Source organism: Ipomoea nil, unplaced genomic scaffold, assembly GCF_001879475.1.
Source record: "Ipomoea nil cultivar Tokyo-kokei standard unplaced genomic scaffold, Asagao_1.1 scaffold1770, whole genome shotgun sequence".
NCBI classification, from domain to species: Eukaryota; Viridiplantae; Streptophyta; class Magnoliopsida; order Solanales; family Convolvulaceae; genus Ipomoea; species Ipomoea nil.
In genome coordinates this window covers 2,672,991-2,691,707 of record NW_017618198.1, presented here as the reverse complement: position 1 = coordinate 2,691,707, position 18,717 = coordinate 2,672,991, and the positions used below count along the sequence as shown (strand labels likewise).

The following is an 18,717-nucleotide window of genomic DNA, read 5'->3' as shown; positions in this document are numbered from 1 at the left end:
ACCACATCCCGTAGCTTCCTGCTTCTTCAACTCCTTCCAATCAGCCTCTTCCAGATTTGCTGGATTTTCCGCCCTCAAGGTTTTCAGAAGGCCCTGATATGCCAACAAATCATTTACGCTAGACCGCCATAACCCAAAATTCCCTATACCATCAAACTTTGATACCTCAAATTTTGCACTTGAACTGGCCATCTCAATAGTGCTCTGATACCAATTTGTTGAGATGAACAAGAACAAGAAAAATAATAATGGCATAAAAGATAAAGAAGCCAAGATTTACGTGGTTTGACAATGTGCCTACATCCACGGGAGTGAAAGTATTATTATATTCATAGTGATGATGATAGTGGTGACACAACCACTTAGGGATACAACCAATATATTTATAGACATCTAATACCTGTACAAAGGGTCTATCCGTTTCACTCCTACTCCTAGTATGAGACAAACTCATATTCCTAATCCATATATGAGACAAACTCAACATTTATGATACTGAAGTCCTCCGTGATGGCAACTACGGAGAGTGGGTAAATGATATGCGAGATGCATTGTTTGCCAAAAACAAGATGGGTTTTGTAGATGGATCTCTGTCCACACCGACACCCGACTCACCATATTTACAACAGTGGATGCGTTGAATGCTATGGTGAAAGGTTGGCTAAAGAGTGCAATGGACAAGGACATGAGAAACAGTGTAAGATACGCCAATACAGCCAGAGATATTTGGGAGGACCTGGAAGAAAGGTTTGAGAAGGGAAGTGCACCAAGAGCCTTTGAGATTAGGCGAGCAGTGGTACTCCTACGACAAGAAAAGGTTTATGTTTCGTCTTACTACACAAAATTGAAAAGCCTTTGGGACGAGACGATGGCAATCTCTCCACTACCAAGATGTGTTTGCAATGGATGCACATGCAATATATCAAAGCAGTTGGCCGATATGAAGGAGAATGAGCAGTTATATGATTTTTTGATGGGATTGGATGAAGAATTTAATGTAGTGAAGTCACAGATTCTCAGTTCAAAACCAACGCCAAGCCTTAGTAGAGCGTATCATATGGTTTCTGAAGACGAGTAGCAAAGACAAGTCTCAGCCACTCATAAACCAGTGGTTGAATCTACAGCATTCCAAACACAGAGATTTTCCAATGAAAAGGATGGCAGAGGACGAAGAATGGATAAACCCATTTGTGCACACTGCCAGAAGATTGGACATACTGAAGATCAATGCTATGAAATAATTGGCTATCCCACACATTGGCGGAAAGGTCCTCGTGATAAGAGAGGAGGGCAATACACAAACCAGAAAGCAACGCCAAAAATAGCCCATGTTGATGCAGATGTGAATCCCTTACGAAGTCTTACACAAGCCCAATTGACAAAACTTGTTCAGTTCCTGAATACAGACGAAGACAAATTCAAGCATGATGGGACATCAACAAACCCAACTGTTAACATGGCTGGTAAGATTAATAAACGAAACTCGTGGGTGATAGATTTTGGAGCAACAGATCACATAGTGTGTGACAGTGATCTATTGAATAGAGTGGAGCTTGAAAATGGTGATTTTCCCGTCGTCATACCGAATGGAGACCGAGTGGCAGTTAAAAGCATAGGAAGTATTAAGCTTCCTAATGGGTTGCAAATAAACCGTGTCTTGAACATCCCGAATTTTAAGTGCAATTTGATCTCTGTTGGCAAGCTGACAAAGGATTACAATTGTACACTAACTTTTTTTTGTATACTGCAAGACTTACCCTCGAGGAAACTGATTGGAGTGGGTAGGATGTGCAATGGCCTTTACTACTTGGAGCCAACATTTCGTGAGGGTGTGGCAATGTCAGTTAACAGAGAGGACCCGGATGTTTGGCATAGGAGGCTTGGTCATGCTTCTATTACAAAGATTAAGAAAATTCAGTTAGATTATGTGGTTTCTAGTAAGAATAATCTCTACTGTGATTCATGCATGCGTGCTAAACAATCTCGCCTGTCTTTTCATGTTAGTAGCATTAAAACTAAATCTTGCTTTGATCTTATTCACTGTGATATTTGGGGTGGTTACAAAACGGCTTCTTTTTCTGGTGCGCATTATTTTCTCACTATTGTGGATGACTTTAGTAGAGGTGTTTGAGTATATTTGATGAAACATAAGTCTGAAGTTAGCCACCATCTTGTTTCATTTTGCAACATGATTTCCATCCAATTTGGGAAGGTGGTTAAGCAAATTCGAGCTGGTAATGACATGGAGTTTAGATCAAATTACATGCTAGATTATTATAAAGAGCGTGGCATTATTTTACAAAGCTCTTGTCCAGACACCCCACAACAAAATGGGGTAGTTGAGAGAAAGCATAGGCATATCCTAGAAATGGCACGAGCATTACAATTCCAAGCCGATTTGTCAATTGAATTTTGGGGGGGAATGCATTTTAACTGCTATATACATCATTAACAAATTACCCTCTAAAGCCATTAAGGATAAAACACCTTATGAGATCTTAATGGGGAGAAAACCATATTATAGCCACTTGCGTGTTTTTAGGTGTCTGACTTATGTACATAATCGAAAGGGAGACAAGTTCGATGAGAGAGGGAAACCATGCATTTTTGTAGGATATCCAAATGGGCAGAAAGGGTATAGAGTGTATAACCCAAATGATGGAACCTTTTCCACCACTAGAGACCTGAGTTTTATTGAAAATATATTCCCTCTTAAAAACAGTGTTCATGACTTGGAATCACGGGTTGAGTGCCCACACTCTCGTTTAGAGCCTATGGACGATGAGCATTATGCCATTCAGAAGATTGTGCAGGCCAGGAAGCAAGTAATGGCAGTACAGAACATAACCACTTTGTGAATAATCACCTTGAGGTGGAAAATGATAATACTACACTTATTGAGACAAGTGAATTGGCAAATATACATGCTACCGAGAACCATGAACCTGTAGAGCCACCAGCGCCTCATCAGAACGTGCAACTGCAGCATAGAAGCCAACGTACCAGAAGTGTACCAAAATATTTGGAGAATTATGAAATAACATTGCCACCCTCACTAGTGCCAACGCCATCTACCCATCATTCAGCATCCTCAACGGTATATCCCTTATCTCATTATGTCTCTTATGACAATTTCTCTTGTTCACACAAAGCCTTTTTAGCGGCCATCACTAATCATGATGAGCCGAGAACGTTCAGGCAAGCGGTCAAACATGAACAGTGGCGAGATGCGATGCGAAAAGAAATTGTCGCACTAGAAGCAAATGGGACATGGGATATAATTGAGCTTCCACCAAACAAAAGAGCGATAGCCTCCAAGTGGGTTTATAAAGTGAAGTACAAGCCTGATGGAGAAGTAGAGCGATACAAAGGGCGTCTCGTAGCTAAAGGTTACACACAGGTAGAGGGTATCGATTATCACGAAACTTTTGCACCAGTTGCCAAGCTAGTCACCGTGCGCTGTTTATTAGCTGTTGCAGTCAAGAAATGTTGGGAAATTCACCAACTTGATGTAAATAACGCATTTCTTCATGGTGACTTGCATGAAGAGGTTTACATGCGCATTCCTGAAGGTTTTGGGCAGCATGATGAGACAAAAGTTTGCAAATTAAAAAAAATTTTGTATGGGTTGCGGCAAGCCTCGCGCAATTGGCATCAAAAGTTTACGAATGCGCTTATTAACGTGGGATTTCAACAATCCAAGGCTGATCATTCCTTGTTTTTATATAAACATGGTGCACAATTTCTTATTGCCTTAATATACGTTGACGATGTCATTCTTGCTGGCAATGATCATGCCAAGATACAAGAAATTAAATCCTACTTGGATGCCGGATTCGGGATCAAAGACTTAGGCCCTCTAAAATACTTCCTTGGTATAGACGTATCACGGACAGCACATGGGTTGGTTTTAAGCCAACAGAAATACGCGTTAGATATCCTAAGTGAGTGTGATATGCAAGGTTGCCAAACTAGTGGATTTCCTGTGGAGCAGAATCATCAGCTTCGAGTAGATAGCTCAGGTGCTCTAGCTGATGCTAATCAGTATCAACGGCTGATAGGGCGCTTTTTGTACCTTACTGTCACACGGCCAGATATAACATATGTTGTTAATGTCCTGAGCCAGTTTGTCACGGAGCCGCGACAAGAACACATGGATGCTGCCACACGTGTTCTGTGTTACTTGAAAAGAGCGCCCGGGCAAGGCTTGTTACTATCTAAAGCTGGAAGTCTAACACTCACGACTTATTGTGACACTGATTGGGAAGGATGTCCTACCACATGTCACTCATGCACATGTTATTATATATCTTTAGGTGGTTCCCCAGTTTCTTGGCGAACAAAGAAACAATCTGTAGTTTCTCAGTCATCTGCAGAAGCAGAGTACAGGGCAATGGTTGTCACTGTGAGTGAACTACTATGGTTGCATTGGTTACTATCTGAACTCAGGGCTTGTCAGATGCATGCAACACCCCCGGTGTATCACGAAAGAACTAAGCATGTAAAGATGGATTGTTATTTTGTTCGCGAGAGAGTACGATCTAATGAGATTACTCCACATAAAGTACACACAAAGGTCCAACTGACTAATTTGTTCACCAAAGCACTAGGAAAGGATAGGTTCCATTTTCTTCTGGGCAAGTTGGGCGTTGTGAACCTTCACACTCCAACTTGAGGGGGGGGGCATGATGAATAAGGAAGCAAATAATGAAGATCAATTCTGGTAGATTTTTTTACTGTATATTCCTTGTTCATATACTTTCTCAACCTACTGAAACACAAAGAACCAATAACGCCTCCGCTGAGGCTTGAACTCATAATCTTCCAAATGGAAGTCCAACCCGGGTACCATTAGACCACATAGTCTTGGTTCCAGTAGCTTACCTTAGTTTCTTTGTATGTATTTATTCTTTGCTATTGTTAGTAATTAAATAGACGTTTCTCTCATCTTCCTTTTTCACGTCTTACCAATATCCATTGAGTTTCTCAAACAACTGCACGCCGTTTTCATCAAAGAACATGATCGATTAACAAAGTAACCTAGAGGAAACAATGTCTTGTGAAATTTATAATACCCTAAAGCCTAATGTGCTTTCTAGTTTCTACCGAACACTAACTAAAGTAATAGCAACCCAACAATAATTAGTACCACAACAATATTGAAAGCACCAATCCACTGTTGCAAAAATCGCGCCTAGGCGCCAATTAATCGGCGTCTAGGCGCTAGGCGCCCGACCTCCTAGGCGGCCTAGGCGCCCGGCTAGGCGCTCTAGGCGGCCTAGGCGCCCGGCTAGGCGCTCTAGGCGCCCTAGGCGGTCCCCAGGCGCCTAGCGATTTTTTCAACATTGCACCAATCACAGAAAAACTAACAAAGAGTAATTTTCAAATTTTGTCCTCTTACTATAAGGATCTTGTTAATTGTAATCTACAACTTTCAACTTTCAAAAGTTAAAAATTGACTTTGTTTAATTCAAACCATAAGTTCAAAAGACAAATTCACCCTTCAAATTAAATACTAATCGATGAATTAAGTTTTTCTGTCAAAATTTGGCCAACAATTTGACCGGAATAACCAAAATTGATAAGAATTGCATAATCAAAGTACTAAATTAACACTTTTAAAAGTCGTAAAGTGCAATTAACATGACCAAAATTAAAACTTACTTTATCTCAAAATCTCAATGCTTTCTACCTTGTTATAAAGGAAAGTCACATTTGAAGTTATACACAAGTGTTTGATTAAAACATTAGAATCGAAATGGTAATGAAAATCAAATACTTAACAATGGTGATGAGTTTAAGTAGAAAAAGTCGTTTTGTTTAATAATAATAAATTAAAAATGTAATTAAAATAAATAAATGATTATTTAAAATCAAAATAAATAAATAAATAAATATATATATATATATATATATATATATATATATATATATATATTAAAATTTCATATTTAATGTATGGACAAAAACCTTTTTATTTTATTTTTCATTTTTTTCTCCCTTTTGATTCCATTGTTCAAAAGGAGAGTAAAAGAGTAATATGTTTTGTAATTACTAAGAATTTTAATTCCAATAATAGGATAACAAAAGTAGACAAACAAACATTTTTTGAAGGTAAGTACAAACAAACATAGTAATAGGTATTAAAATGAAACACCGCCCCAAGACATACGCACAAAACTTAGTAACAAATTCACCTTCCTTATCTTCTCCAATTCGCAAGCCTCCTGAAATTCAAGAAACAAGCTATAAGAAAACTTCTTGAATGAGAGATGACAACAAATACACTCCCCCATAAGAGCCTACAAACTTAAATCTGATGCACTATGCTTGTAATCATTATGCAAAGAGTTGTCAACTCATTATTTTATGCAGTTGCCCAGTTGCATATTATTTTGCTTCAATTTTTGAAATTCATCAAATTCCAAGTGGCAAAATAAAAGTCTGCCATAAAAATAAATTTAAAAAAAAAATAATAATAATAATAATAATAAAAAAGAGAAATTTGCAGATGTAATTGAAATATCATGCCTTAGCAGTCCTAGCTTGGAAGACGGTAGATCTTGTCTGAGTTCCAAATTGTTTCCAAATCAATTTGCACCGGTGAGGTGTTATCAACGTTTTTGATGCAGGAACCTGTAAGGGTTAGAATAAAAAAAATAAAGCCGGGATTAATTGGGAGTGGGGGGCATAGGAAAAGCAAGTGAATTTTTTGAAAATGCATAAAACTTCAATCAATCAAGATCCAGATGGTGATAGGTCTTAACGATGAATAATAAAATATTGATGTTCTACACTTCAAATATTTAACAGCAACAACAATTTAAATTGTAAAATCATAAGCAACTCTAAGGAACCTGTGGGGTTAAGAACGAAATAAAGTCAGGAGCCATAACTGGGAGAGGGGAAGAAAGGGGGAGCACAGGAGAAACAAGTGAATTTTTGAGAAAGCACAACACAATGCATAGGAAAACATTGATGTTCAATTGTTAACAGCGACAACATTCCAACTTGTAAAATATAAAAAGGGACACTTTCTTCTTTTTTTGTCTAACTACAAATTAACTGACTGTTTCATCAATGCACCAAAGCCAAATAATTACCTCATCCCAATATATTGATGCTAGAAGGTCAGATGACGTGGTGCTTTTGTTGGCAGCACCACCTGATTTACTTTTGATTAAAGCATCGAAAAGGATCTTTTCAATATTGTCAGTTTCTTCCTCCAAGCGAATAGCAGCCAAAACTGAGAGTAATTTGAGAGACTGGGGAAAACATTAAAACAGTCAGACCAAAGTGCAACACTGAAATGGGTGATGAGACATCACAATCTTCTCAATTTATCATTCAGAGCCATACAGATGATTCTGCGGTTTTGGTAATTGCATTGATGTCTTGCCAACATGTCCAATCTCGGGGTTTTGAATCGGAATCATAGCTAAATGATGTTATAAACCTGCCAACAATTCTGGAGCACTTCTCAATATGCTCATACATTTAATATTTTTAGAAAATGTAAGGCTAGAAGTTGCTACAACCAAAACATTAAGTCATTAAGTACTTATCATTCATATGGATCAAAACCCTTCCAGCTTCTTCTTTTGCTTTTGTTTCAACTACCCCTCTTGCATAATCCTTCAACTTTGATAGCATACTATCTTTGGTTTCTTTATCCATCTCAAAGCCAGAAAGTGCTGCAGAAAAAGATGACACTGCAGCTTTTGTCTTATCCTGTAGGAATTGTCTTATTTTTGTCCATGGATCATCACTAACTCCAGCTAATACAGACCCAACTGGTCCAAATAATTCGTCATTCAACTTTGTCTGCACAAAAACTCCCACAAATGTTAATTAATTATATTGAGAGTCCAATATTCCCCACCCCAAAACCCCCAAAAAAAGAATAATAAATAAAGAAACAACTTTCTTTGTGGCCTTTAATTTAAATCATAAAATATGTTCATATATCCAAAAGATGTTCAAAGACAACAATCACTGGATCTTATAGCACAGAATACAAATTTATGATTAGTCATATTGTCCCATTGGTACTACTTGGGCTAAAAGTCTGCTTGTGATCATACCTCATAAAGTGTTGTAAGTTCAGCCAGCTTGGATGCACGGACTACAGCAATATGTCCATCTATATCACGTGTGAGCTTATATCTTGTTTTAGACGAGTCCCAATTAGCTTGGTCAATGACAGCATCTGCAAAAAGAATTATTTGTGCTTATTTTAGATAAACCAGAACAAAATCTTCAAACTCCATATTAACTTTAAATTAGTACAACCAATAAACTATGACCCTTGAATTCTAAAGATACAATAACCACCCAAGTGCAAAGAAGATTTATGAATAGTCAGAGAAGTTCAGGGCACTTCTTTATTCCTCTACGTACCTTGTTACTTTAAGATTGGGACAGAGAACAGAAGACTTAAGGAAAAGAGTCTCATTAAATGACTGGTATGTTTGAAAAAAAAAATCCTTTATCAAATCCCCTTTACTTCATATAACTCAAGTTTATAACATTCAATCATAAACAGAAGAGAGTTCACTCCTTTATAGAGATACTTCTGATAAAAGCATAGTACTTCCTTTGTTCATATGTGGTAAGTAGCAAAATAAAATAATGTATAGTACCTACTTTCCACTTCCCTACTGCCCAATAGAGGGTGTAATGGGTGTATAGTGATTGATGTTTGTTAGCAACGTCTTCAATGGACATTAAAACAAGAGTAATGCTAGGCACCCCTCCTAAAATTTCCCTCTCAATTTGGTACCATCTAATTGGGTTATTTAGTAAAAGTATGTGGGGTCAGCCAATTCATGGCACCTGTTGAATATTAGGAAAGTTGTCTTAGTTTCCTATTCTTATTAGTAGTTTCCTATTCCTATTAGGACTAATTTAGTATCTAGTTTAGTATATATAGAGGTCCATAAAGTATAGAATATACACAAAGAGAGACAATCTATTGTAATCTTTTAATATAATATATTCTCTTTATTCTCTTGTTCTTTGGTTCTCACATATTTTGCTTCCGCCTAACTGGCAGGTGGTGGTTATTCTCCACCCGCCAGACCTATCAATCCCTCAATTTCAACATGGTATCAGAGCCTACTTTCCTGGGCTGTTTTTCTTCAAATATTAAAACCCTAATATAAACCCTAGCTTTCCGCCGCCGCTGCCGCCACCGGAGGGTAACCACTGCCGCCACTGTTTTCTCTCGTTCCGACGCACTTCTAGTTGTTGTTCAAAGCAACTAACACCACAGCCTTACTCGGACCCTTGTCGCGAGCCGTCGCTTGAAATCCGGTCGCCATTCACCGTCGCACGCGCCCACACACGCCACCACCATCGTCGGGAGTGTTTTCGCTTTTCCGGCCAGATCTCCTCTTCTCCAGTGATTTTGTGATCTCACCTCCTACACCAATGGATTCCTCTCCCTCTTGCGACCTTATCTGGAAAATTTCATCGCTTTCCTCCACCGCCGTCGTCCTCACGCACCACCGCCGCCGTCACGCACTGGCGCGGGAGTCTGCCTCCGGCGAGATTTTCCGGCGAGATTTTTCAGATGGTTGTTTTGCCCTTCTTTCGACTTTTTGGTGAAATTTGAAGGCTTCTTTGGGTTTGTTGCCGAACATTTTCCCATGGTGTTTGTGTTTTGGTATAACCGTGTTTTGTTTCTTTATCTCCGGTATGCCTTATCCCATGGATGGTCAGTTTCAGCACTACTATAAAGGCCTTTGATTATTTCCCATGTTTCAAGTAAGGGGGAGTGCGACTATCTACAATCGGTGTGTTATCCTTTGCTATTTTGTCTTCATTACTATGGGCTCTATTGCATCCTTTGCTATTCTTTGCTCCCTTTTTGTCTCTACCGCTCTCTTTTGTTATCGGGAGGTTGTTCATGTTCAACTCTATCCTTGGTGTGTTCATCTTCATTCCCGAGGTTCGTGTTCAATTCCGCCCTCGGTGTGTTCATTCCCAAGATCGTGTTTAGCTTCGTCCTTGGTGTCTTCGTCTTTATTCCCAAGGGTCCTTGGTGTCTTCGTCTTTATTCCCAAGGATTGTGTTCAGCTCCGTTCTTGGTGCCTTTGTGTTCATTCCCAAGGAAGGGTCAGACATAATGCAATCTTCTTTGAAGTCATCCGTCCTAGAGTGCTTATGTTGCTGCGATGGTGTTCGTGTTAGTATTTACCCTTGGTGCCCCATTCCCAAGGATGTTCATGACAAGCTTCGCCCCTGGTGCCTTCATTCCAAGGGTTGCATTGTCCCTCCGAAGCCATTCAGCACTGTGAAGCTCTAGTTGCATTTAATTTTCATTTGTAATTTTGAGTGAGGTAGAGTGTTTGTTTTGATCCAAGCTTGGAACTTCCAAATGTTCCAGCTTGAGGGGGAGTGTTGAATATTAAGAAAGTTGTCTTAGTTTCCTATTCTTATTAGTAGTTTCCTATTCCTATTAGGACTAATTTAGTATCTAGTTTAGTATATATAGAGGTCCATAAAGTATAGAATATACACAAAGAGAGATAATCTATTGTAATCTTTCAATATAATATATTCTCTTTATTCTCTTGTTCTTTGGTTCTCACATATTTTGCTTCCGCCTAACTGGCGGGTAGTGGTTATTCTCCACCCGCCAGACCTATCAATCCCTCAATTTCAACAGCACCCAATGAATATATGCCACATAATGGGGTGAATTATTAGGGGAAACTTAGGAAGGAAAAGTAGCATTTTCCTTAAAACAAAGCCAAGAGGAAAAGTAAATGATAATTCTACATTTCTTACCGGCACATCTTTCATCAAACTGGGCCATAGAGGACTCAGTGCAGCCACGAGCAGCCATAGCAAAGTCTTTCCCTTTATTCAATGCAATATCAAATTCCATTTTGAATGTTTCTAAAGTTTTAGATCGTATATGTCCCAGCATGGATTGATAGGCTGGTAGGGTAAGCTACAAACACAAGGAAACAATAGTTCATGCAAAACAGCATATGCATTAGAGCAAATAGCAACAAAGAGGAACAAATTTTCATTCCTGCAACTGTAATATCTCAGTGAAATTTCGTTTCATTTACACATTAATCAGTTTTCAAGCACCACTTCTAAGAACCAACTTTGATATAGTTGATTTCCCATTTAAAGACAGATAAAATCTGGCACCATATATGAGGCATAGAATGCCACAAGATAGTAAAGCCTCCTAAACTGGATTGCAATATGAAGGTCTGGCAGTTGTCAAAGCTTTGGAAAAAAAGGCCCTACATTTGACTTTTAAAGGCCAGAGAATCAAATGGGAATAGGGGATAATGCGTATTAATTCACCAGTTTGCAGGACAACACGGAAACTAGAAAAACATCAAGCAGAATATTAAAAAATATTACCTGCAGCAGTTTCTTTTCCAACAGCATTCTCTTAGACAATCTCACACCTTCATCAAAAAATGTGACCTCAGCCTCATACCTGAAAATGCAAAGAATGTTGAACAAATTGACTATATCATCTAATTTATTAGACAAAAAATTTCATATGTGAAAAGTAATTTTGAAAGGTAACAGACTAGACAAGAAGCTAGCGACACACATAAAAATGCAGTAAAACAACAAAGTCAAAATTATGGAATTCATGGAGTGGCAAAGGCTAGCTCCACTAGTGGTGCCACTTGGTACTTTACTTCTACTTGATCTGTGCCTCAATCTTATTTAAGAGAGTACTGGTATTCTTTTTTTTCCTATTTGATGATTATATTTATTGCATCTCACTTGTTCAGTTGTGTTAAGAAATAAAACTCTCTATATATTTCTTACTTCTTCTAAACTACACGCACACTGCCATATATATACTAATATACATGTTAAACACAATGTAGAAGACCCTTCACATCCCTACTTTACTATCCATGGCCCTTCACATCCCTTTGGCTTTTCATATGCCTTGGCCCTTCATATCCCTACTTTATTCACTTCTAACCCTCCCCCTCAAGCTTGGAGCATAGATATCAATCATGCCCAACTTGTTACAAATATATCACATGAGCCATAGGACTTCACATCTTGAGTCATAACCTTCAAGATCAACACTCATATCTCGAACCACTTAAACAATCTTCAAACCACGTTGAGCCAAATCAGTGCACAGCTCAACTTGTTGCACCAACAAAGCTTCCACGAAGCCAAAATCATGCCAAACACCACAGCGCACTTGCCACTCGCACCCCACACCGTTATCAACACTGCCTAACACCACAGTACTCCTGCCTCTCACACCACAAACCATTATTAGCGCTGCCCAACACCAGTGTTTTCCTGGTGCACACATATTGGTTCATCCCGAACCAATTCTTCTTCAACCATCGGTCTCCCATAACTGCCGTGGCATATTCCAAGTCCGCATCCCTGCTAGCATCCGTGTTGCCCATCACTGCAGCACCCCGGACTGATTCACATTGAATAAGCTGCACTAACTCAACTCATACCAAAATATGAGACAAATCCTATGACCCATAGCCCAAACAACATATAAACTAAACTTAATAAGGCCACAAATTACAATAAACAACACAAAATAACATAAACCCTACTGCCCAATTATTCTTTCTCCTCTTCTCCAAAGGCCAAACCACCGCCTCCTCCTTTGTATGCAGTGGTGGTAGCAGAAGTAGTAACCTGCACATGTAGCAGTTTGACAGCAGAAACAGCAGCAGCACAACTGCCACAAACCTGGAGAACACCAAAACCTCTCACTCTTCACCTAACTCTCTTATTCACGACGAAACTCCCAGTGGAGTCGCCGTCGAAAAAGGTCGCCGGAAAAGGCCTCACGCGCCCCCACGCGCCGGCGCGTGGTCACCGGAACTCCGGTTAGCAGCGGCGCGTGGAGGCTACGTTGGTCACTCCGCTCCCTCCGGCAGCGTCGCCTCCTTGCGCCGATCAATGCCCACTGGGCTCTGATACCATGTTAAGAAATAAAACTCTCTATATATTTCTTACTTCTTTCTAAACTACACATTGCCATATATATACATGCTAAACACAATGTAGAAGACCCTTCACATCCCTACTTTACTATCCATGGCCCTTCACATCCCTTTGACTTTTCATATGCCTTGGCCCTTTATATCCCTACTTTATTCACTTCAATTGCAAAAAGGGCCTAGTGGAATATGAAAATAGAGGATAAGAAACATTATTTGAAAGAAATGCTTATGCCAAAACATAAAATTACTTTCTGAGAATTTATAAATTTAATTCTAAGATCACAGAGCCAATGTATTGATTTATGACAACTAACAAGATTAGCTATAGGGTACTTTAAGTACATAAACACATACAAATTTATAAATGCACTGCATGCTATCTGGCAAAAGTAGATATGCTTACGCTGTTAGAAAAGTACCCAGCATTGAACTAAGCTTCTTCCCGAAGCCAGGCACAGCATGAGACTGAACTGCTTCATCAAGTTGACACCATTCCTACAAGTTATATAGTTGCAGGATTGTACTGTCATAGATTGTGGAGGAAACAGTGCACTGTTTGCACCAATAAATAAATAAAATCTTCTCAAATATCTAAATATACCTCATTTGCAGTAAAAGAGGCAAATTTTTCATTTGCAATTTCTTCACATCGTACAGTAGCCACCATAACCTGTAGTTTGACCATAATCATGTACATCAAAAGCAAGTAGAAAAATGTTAAACCTGAATATTTACAGCAGATTTTCAGGTCACAACCTTGTGTGCAGGCAGGTCAAGGTCTTTGTTCTCCTTTATAACCTTCCAAATTTGTTGTGCACTAAATGAAAAACCTGAAGCTGGAACAACTGCCTGCCTGCCTCCGGCAAGCCCATCAGGTGTAATAGAGTGAAAGAACCGTAGTCTTAGATCAGCCACCTTTAAAAAATAAATAAATAAATAAATTCAACAAACAAAAGGAAATAACAATTTCAGTTATTATATTATTAAAAAAAAACGCATGGTAATAGAAAGTATTGAAAACTCAAAACATATATGAATTTCAAGGAACCCAATGTGTTTATTACCTGCTCTTTAAACAGTTCCTCTTTCCGCTCGTAACTATTAAGAGCGACAACCTCAACCTAGCATTATACTCAATTTAATAAATGTGTACTCACAGACAGCATTGAGAAGGTACAGTTATGTCAGAGCTTATCTAAGTGGGACTCACATTGAAAAATTTACTAAGAGGAGTTTCCTTGTGAGTTTCCGGCTTAGGGACTGTATCCCAGATCTGATGTCAACAAAGTAAATGCATAAATAAATTCAACTACAATACAAGTAAGAAATAAAAAGAATGATAACAAGCAGTACCTTCTGAATATCTTCCCTTAAAGAAGACTTCAAGCTGCCAAGGGGGGTCTAAAAAGCAAAATTTTAAAGCTTATCAAGGAAAAGGAAAACTCATATCCAATGAGATCTAAATAGGGTGTGTCATAACTTCGTGAAATAAGAGAAGGAAAATAAGAATGAAGGCTTGTACCTTTGTTTTGTCACGTATAACAAACAGTAGGGTAGTTTTATAGGAGGGACCAAATAATCTCATCATGACCTGCATATTATAAAATCAGAACAACAAAAGCGATAGCCCCCCTCCACAACACCCATGCACAAAAATATAAATAAATAAATAAATACAAATTCAAATTTGCAAAGCTTACCTCGAAAACAGTTTTCAACAGAGGCTTATTTGCTGCTTGCTCACGGCCAATATCATGACACCACCTGAATATTACAACCTTAGTTAGACAAAAGCTTTCAATTGTATAATATACTCTGTAATATTGACTTCATGTGTATGTGTTACGTTAAAGACAAACTTACATGTTTATTAAAACTATATCAGAAACAGCAAGGGCAAACAAGGCACTTTGTTTTTCAAATGCTGTATCATCCTAACAAGAAAATAAAAGCCAAATTTTAAAATATATACATCACATCAAACCACCAATGGCTGCAGAGGCAAGTAAGCTAAAGGAACCATCAAGCATTATCAGCTTAGTGTCAATCACTACTACTGCCAACCACTGATGGATATTTGCGAATAATTTACCAAAGGATATGATTTATATACATATATAAACCATACCTCTCCTCTCTCTCTTCCATCGGTGCCCTCTAAATCCATTACAAGGGTGCAGGGTTCAATTCCAACACATTGAGCCATCCAAATACCTTTTGTGGTTTGTGTTCTAGAAAGAGGAAATTCAATCAGTTTGTTTAGACTAAATAAACAAAAAAATTAAAAAATAATAATAATAATAATAAATAAAAATTGAGATAATGAGAGGATCTTGATGAACACATGCCTTCCTTCAAAAGCATCCATCTCTCTAAAGTTTGTATCAAATAGATGATTCAACAGTGTGCTCTTTCCTGTCAAAATCAAAGTAATCAACTTTTTTATGTGGATATCATGAAATTAGAATATGTTGATACAGGTTTTTCCTTGTTTGCAAGCAAGGTATTAAAGCCACTGAGCAGTTCTAATGAAAAATAATATTTCTCAGGGAAAAGGAGGCATGATTCTGAATAAGTCTGATAATGCATGTGATAAATATTAACAATTTTATATAGCTGAAAAATTAAAAATTTGACACGACTAAAAGTATGAGCAAGATCTCTTAAAATTCTTATTCAAGAAAAAGGAAAACGCACCGCTACTTTGTGGGCCAATAATTGAAACAACAACATATGAACGCCCACAATCTGCCAATTTAACCTTTGTCATGAAATGTTCAATTCCAGCAACATTGAATGTACCATCCCCATCAATGAGTTGAATTGAACAACACTCGCTGGTCATTTCTGTGACAATAAACTACATTAGCAAAATGCACTATTAATGAAACAAAAAATAAATATTCATTCTAAACTGGGTGAAGCATAAAACAAGAGAGCAGTGTTGTAGAACGTGCCTAGGCACTAGTCAGGTAATCAGGCACCCAGTGAGCGCCTAACACCTAGGCGGGCGAGTAATAAAAAGAAAAAAAAGAAAAAAAAAATGTACACATTGCACACCCGAAAAAAAAAAAAAAAACATTAGGCGGGCGAGTAAAAAAAAGAAAAAAAAAATGTACACATTGCACACCCAAAAAAAAACATTCGGCCGAGTTGGACGCCGTGTTTGCCGACTCAAGTTCCGAGTTGGCCGACTCAAGCGCCTAGACTGCCTAATCGACCGGCTAACTAATGTCTGCCTAAGGGTAGGAGTGAACAAGGTTCGGGTGTTGAGGTTCGACCCGTGCTCATAAGGCTCACCCGAAAATTTTCGGGCCTTGAAATTTAGAATCCGAAAACCTAACTGAAATTTATCGGGATTTCTTCAGGTTTGGGTGTCCGGAACGGGCTTGGGTCGAGTTTGGATCGGGAAGTGTGACTGTTTTTTAAATAAAAATACTGAAATTATTAACATTTTGAAACTTTTGAGAAAGAAAATTAAGGATTGAAAGCAAAAGAAATAAAGAAATAATAACAACTATTACATCAAGAGAACTAGTGAGAACTCATAAATAAAAATCCTAAGATAATATTACATCACTTAGCTAATCAATTAATTACAAATGACAAAAACTAAAACAAAACATCAACAAACTCAACTAGTTGGGTGTTTTCTTCAATATAGACGTATAGTAATGAAATCCAACATTTTATAGGAGTAACTAGTCAGTCATGGCAGGCCAAAAAAATCAGTGGGTTGTTCCATAAACTTGAACAATAATGGAATATTAAGGTTGTAAGTAATTTGATAGTGTATAAAAATGTTATCTTTTGTTGATTCTCATACTGCTATCAAAGGTTCTCTCTACTATTTATTTCTCAAGCAAATTAACACCCATCTATACTACATCAAATGTTTCCCTGCTATCAAATATAATGTTATTCTCATACTGCATATAAATGATAGAATAATGAAATCAAACCTGAAGTGTTGGATATCTTTTTCACTATAATCATACATCTATACTCAAAGTCATTAACATTATTGAAAAACTATACGAGCAAACTGAAAGTGGGACAAAAGAAAAATAAAAATACTAGCAAACCGGCAACAAATTCAACAATATATTCACATACATTCATCACTGATTTCTTAATAGTATATTCACATATAATCACATTTTCACATATTTCTTATACATCCTCTATAATGTTGCATGCATAGAGGATACTTACCTTGTTGTTCTGGAACTCTCAAGTAGTTAAGATGTTTAGAATACTGAAAGTCAACAACAGTCTTAGAATTTAGAAATTAGAAGTTTATAACATTTCAAAATTTAAAAATAAATAAATAAATAAAAACAAAGCAAATCATAACTGCTAAGCATAAATGACTAGTTGAGCAACATGAGCAAAGCCTGTACGATACTAACTGGAGTAACTATATAAATGACTCATAACTGCAACTGCTAAGCATAAATGACTAGTTGAGCAACATGAGCAAAGCCTGTACGATACTAACTGGAGTAACTATATAAATGACTAACTGTACAAATAAAATAAATATACTTTTTTTGTTTGTAGTAACTATTAAAATATTAGACAACTATTTAAAATACAATAACCATTTAAATACAGTAAACATTTAAACATAATGAAATATTTCAAATATATATGTGTATGTATGTATAGTAATTAGTAATTGCAGTAAATATTTAAAACATTTAATACAAAAACTATATAGTAACTACACACTTAATATAAAAACTTAAAACATTTATATAAGTTCATTTTATTTTTTAATTAGATAAATAAAATATACATAATTTATGAGCTATCAAATTGAAAATAGCCAAAATAAAAATCCAGAAAATTAATCTTCTGATCAAAAAAAAAAAACTTTTCAGATTTTAGAAAATCAGTAAGACATGCCAAAAAAACTATTCAAAGTTCAAACTCTTCAAATATTGTCTTTCCTAGAAAATAGAGAACAGTTATGTAGGAAATCTTAAATCTAGAAAAATCAAGAGATTTTGTTGGTGACTAAGAGTAACTAAAGAGGATGCGAAGCTTACCGAAATATGGAAACAAGCGTACACTCCTTGAGCCAGAGGGCAGTCTCCACAGACAATGAGAGTAAGAATCGCTGAGTCGCTAAGAACCTGAGGCGGCAGAGAGTGAGAGAGGCGAGAGAGATGCGAGAGGGTGAGAGGGTGAGAGGGTGAGAGGGTGAGGTAGCCTGAGGCAGAGAGTGAGAGATGCGAGAGGGTGAGGCTGAGAGATGCGAGTGGGTGAGAGGGTGAGGTGGAAATGAATAGCTGAGGATAAGTGAGGTTGAGTTTGGCCCGATTGAGCATGAGTTTGACTTGTTTTGGGTTGACTGGGTCGGGCCTGTGAAAACACAGGTCAAGCCCGAAAAATGCCCAAACATATCTAAGGGTACAATTTTCTCGATTTAGGGATGCTTAGGTGGCTGCCTACGCTAATCTATATCAATGCATACGCAAAAAAGCTTATTTACTTTTTGCCCATGACATTTTTAGACAAAATTTTTGTACTTTGAGCATTGTTACTTGTTCTTGACAACATACACGACATATTTTGCCCTTACCGGTAGGTTGCCGTTTAACTTCCGGTAATTTACTTCACATCATTCACACTGTTTCAGTTGGCCTACTTTGTAAAAAGACAGTTAGAGTTGTTACTGCGCAGGACGTTACCTCATGTCATATTTATTGACTTTTGTGTTTCAATT

At 37.6% G+C, this 18,717-nt stretch overlaps 2 protein-coding genes across 4 annotated transcripts; one reads left to right on the top strand and one right to left on the bottom strand.

Moving 5' to 3' along the window:
- Positions 1-646: 646 nt before the first annotated feature.
- On the top strand, positions 647-1,078 carry LOC109192306. Its single transcript, XM_019342879.1, has one exon. It carries the CDS (start codon positions 647-649, stop codon positions 1,076-1,078), a length of 432 nt encoding a protein of 143 aa, XP_019198424.1.
- A 4,963-nt stretch (positions 1,079-6,041) lies between these two features.
- LOC109192203 (protein ROOT HAIR DEFECTIVE 3 homolog 1-like) lies at positions 6,042-18,255 on the bottom strand. Of its 3 annotated transcripts, XM_019342769.1 has the most exons (22): positions 18,038-18,213; positions 17,199-17,241; positions 15,681-15,830; positions 15,332-15,398; positions 15,112-15,214; positions 14,847-14,917; positions 14,684-14,747; positions 14,506-14,574; positions 14,337-14,384; positions 14,194-14,256; positions 14,048-14,104; positions 13,740-13,898; positions 13,585-13,653; positions 13,387-13,478; positions 11,392-11,470; positions 10,795-10,960; positions 8,085-8,209; positions 7,562-7,824; positions 7,360-7,468; positions 7,104-7,265; positions 6,532-6,636; positions 6,042-6,227 (listed from the first exon to the last, which is right to left on the bottom strand). In XM_019342769.1, exons 3-22 carry the CDS (start codon positions 15,826-15,828, stop codon positions 6,144-6,146), a joined length of 2,103 nt encoding a protein of 700 aa, XP_019198314.1. In that variant the 5' UTR covers positions 15,829-15,830; positions 17,199-17,241; positions 18,038-18,213; the 3' UTR covers positions 6,042-6,143. The 3 variants fall into 3 exon arrangements, with proteins under 3 accessions (XP_019198314.1, XP_019198313.1, XP_019198316.1); XM_019342768.1 differs by lacking the exon at positions 17,199-17,241 and having other exon boundaries at positions 18,038-18,255; XM_019342771.1 differs by lacking the exon at positions 17,199-17,241 and having other exon boundaries at positions 7,360-7,456; positions 18,038-18,255.
- Between the last annotated feature and the right edge of the window lie 462 nt (positions 18,256-18,717).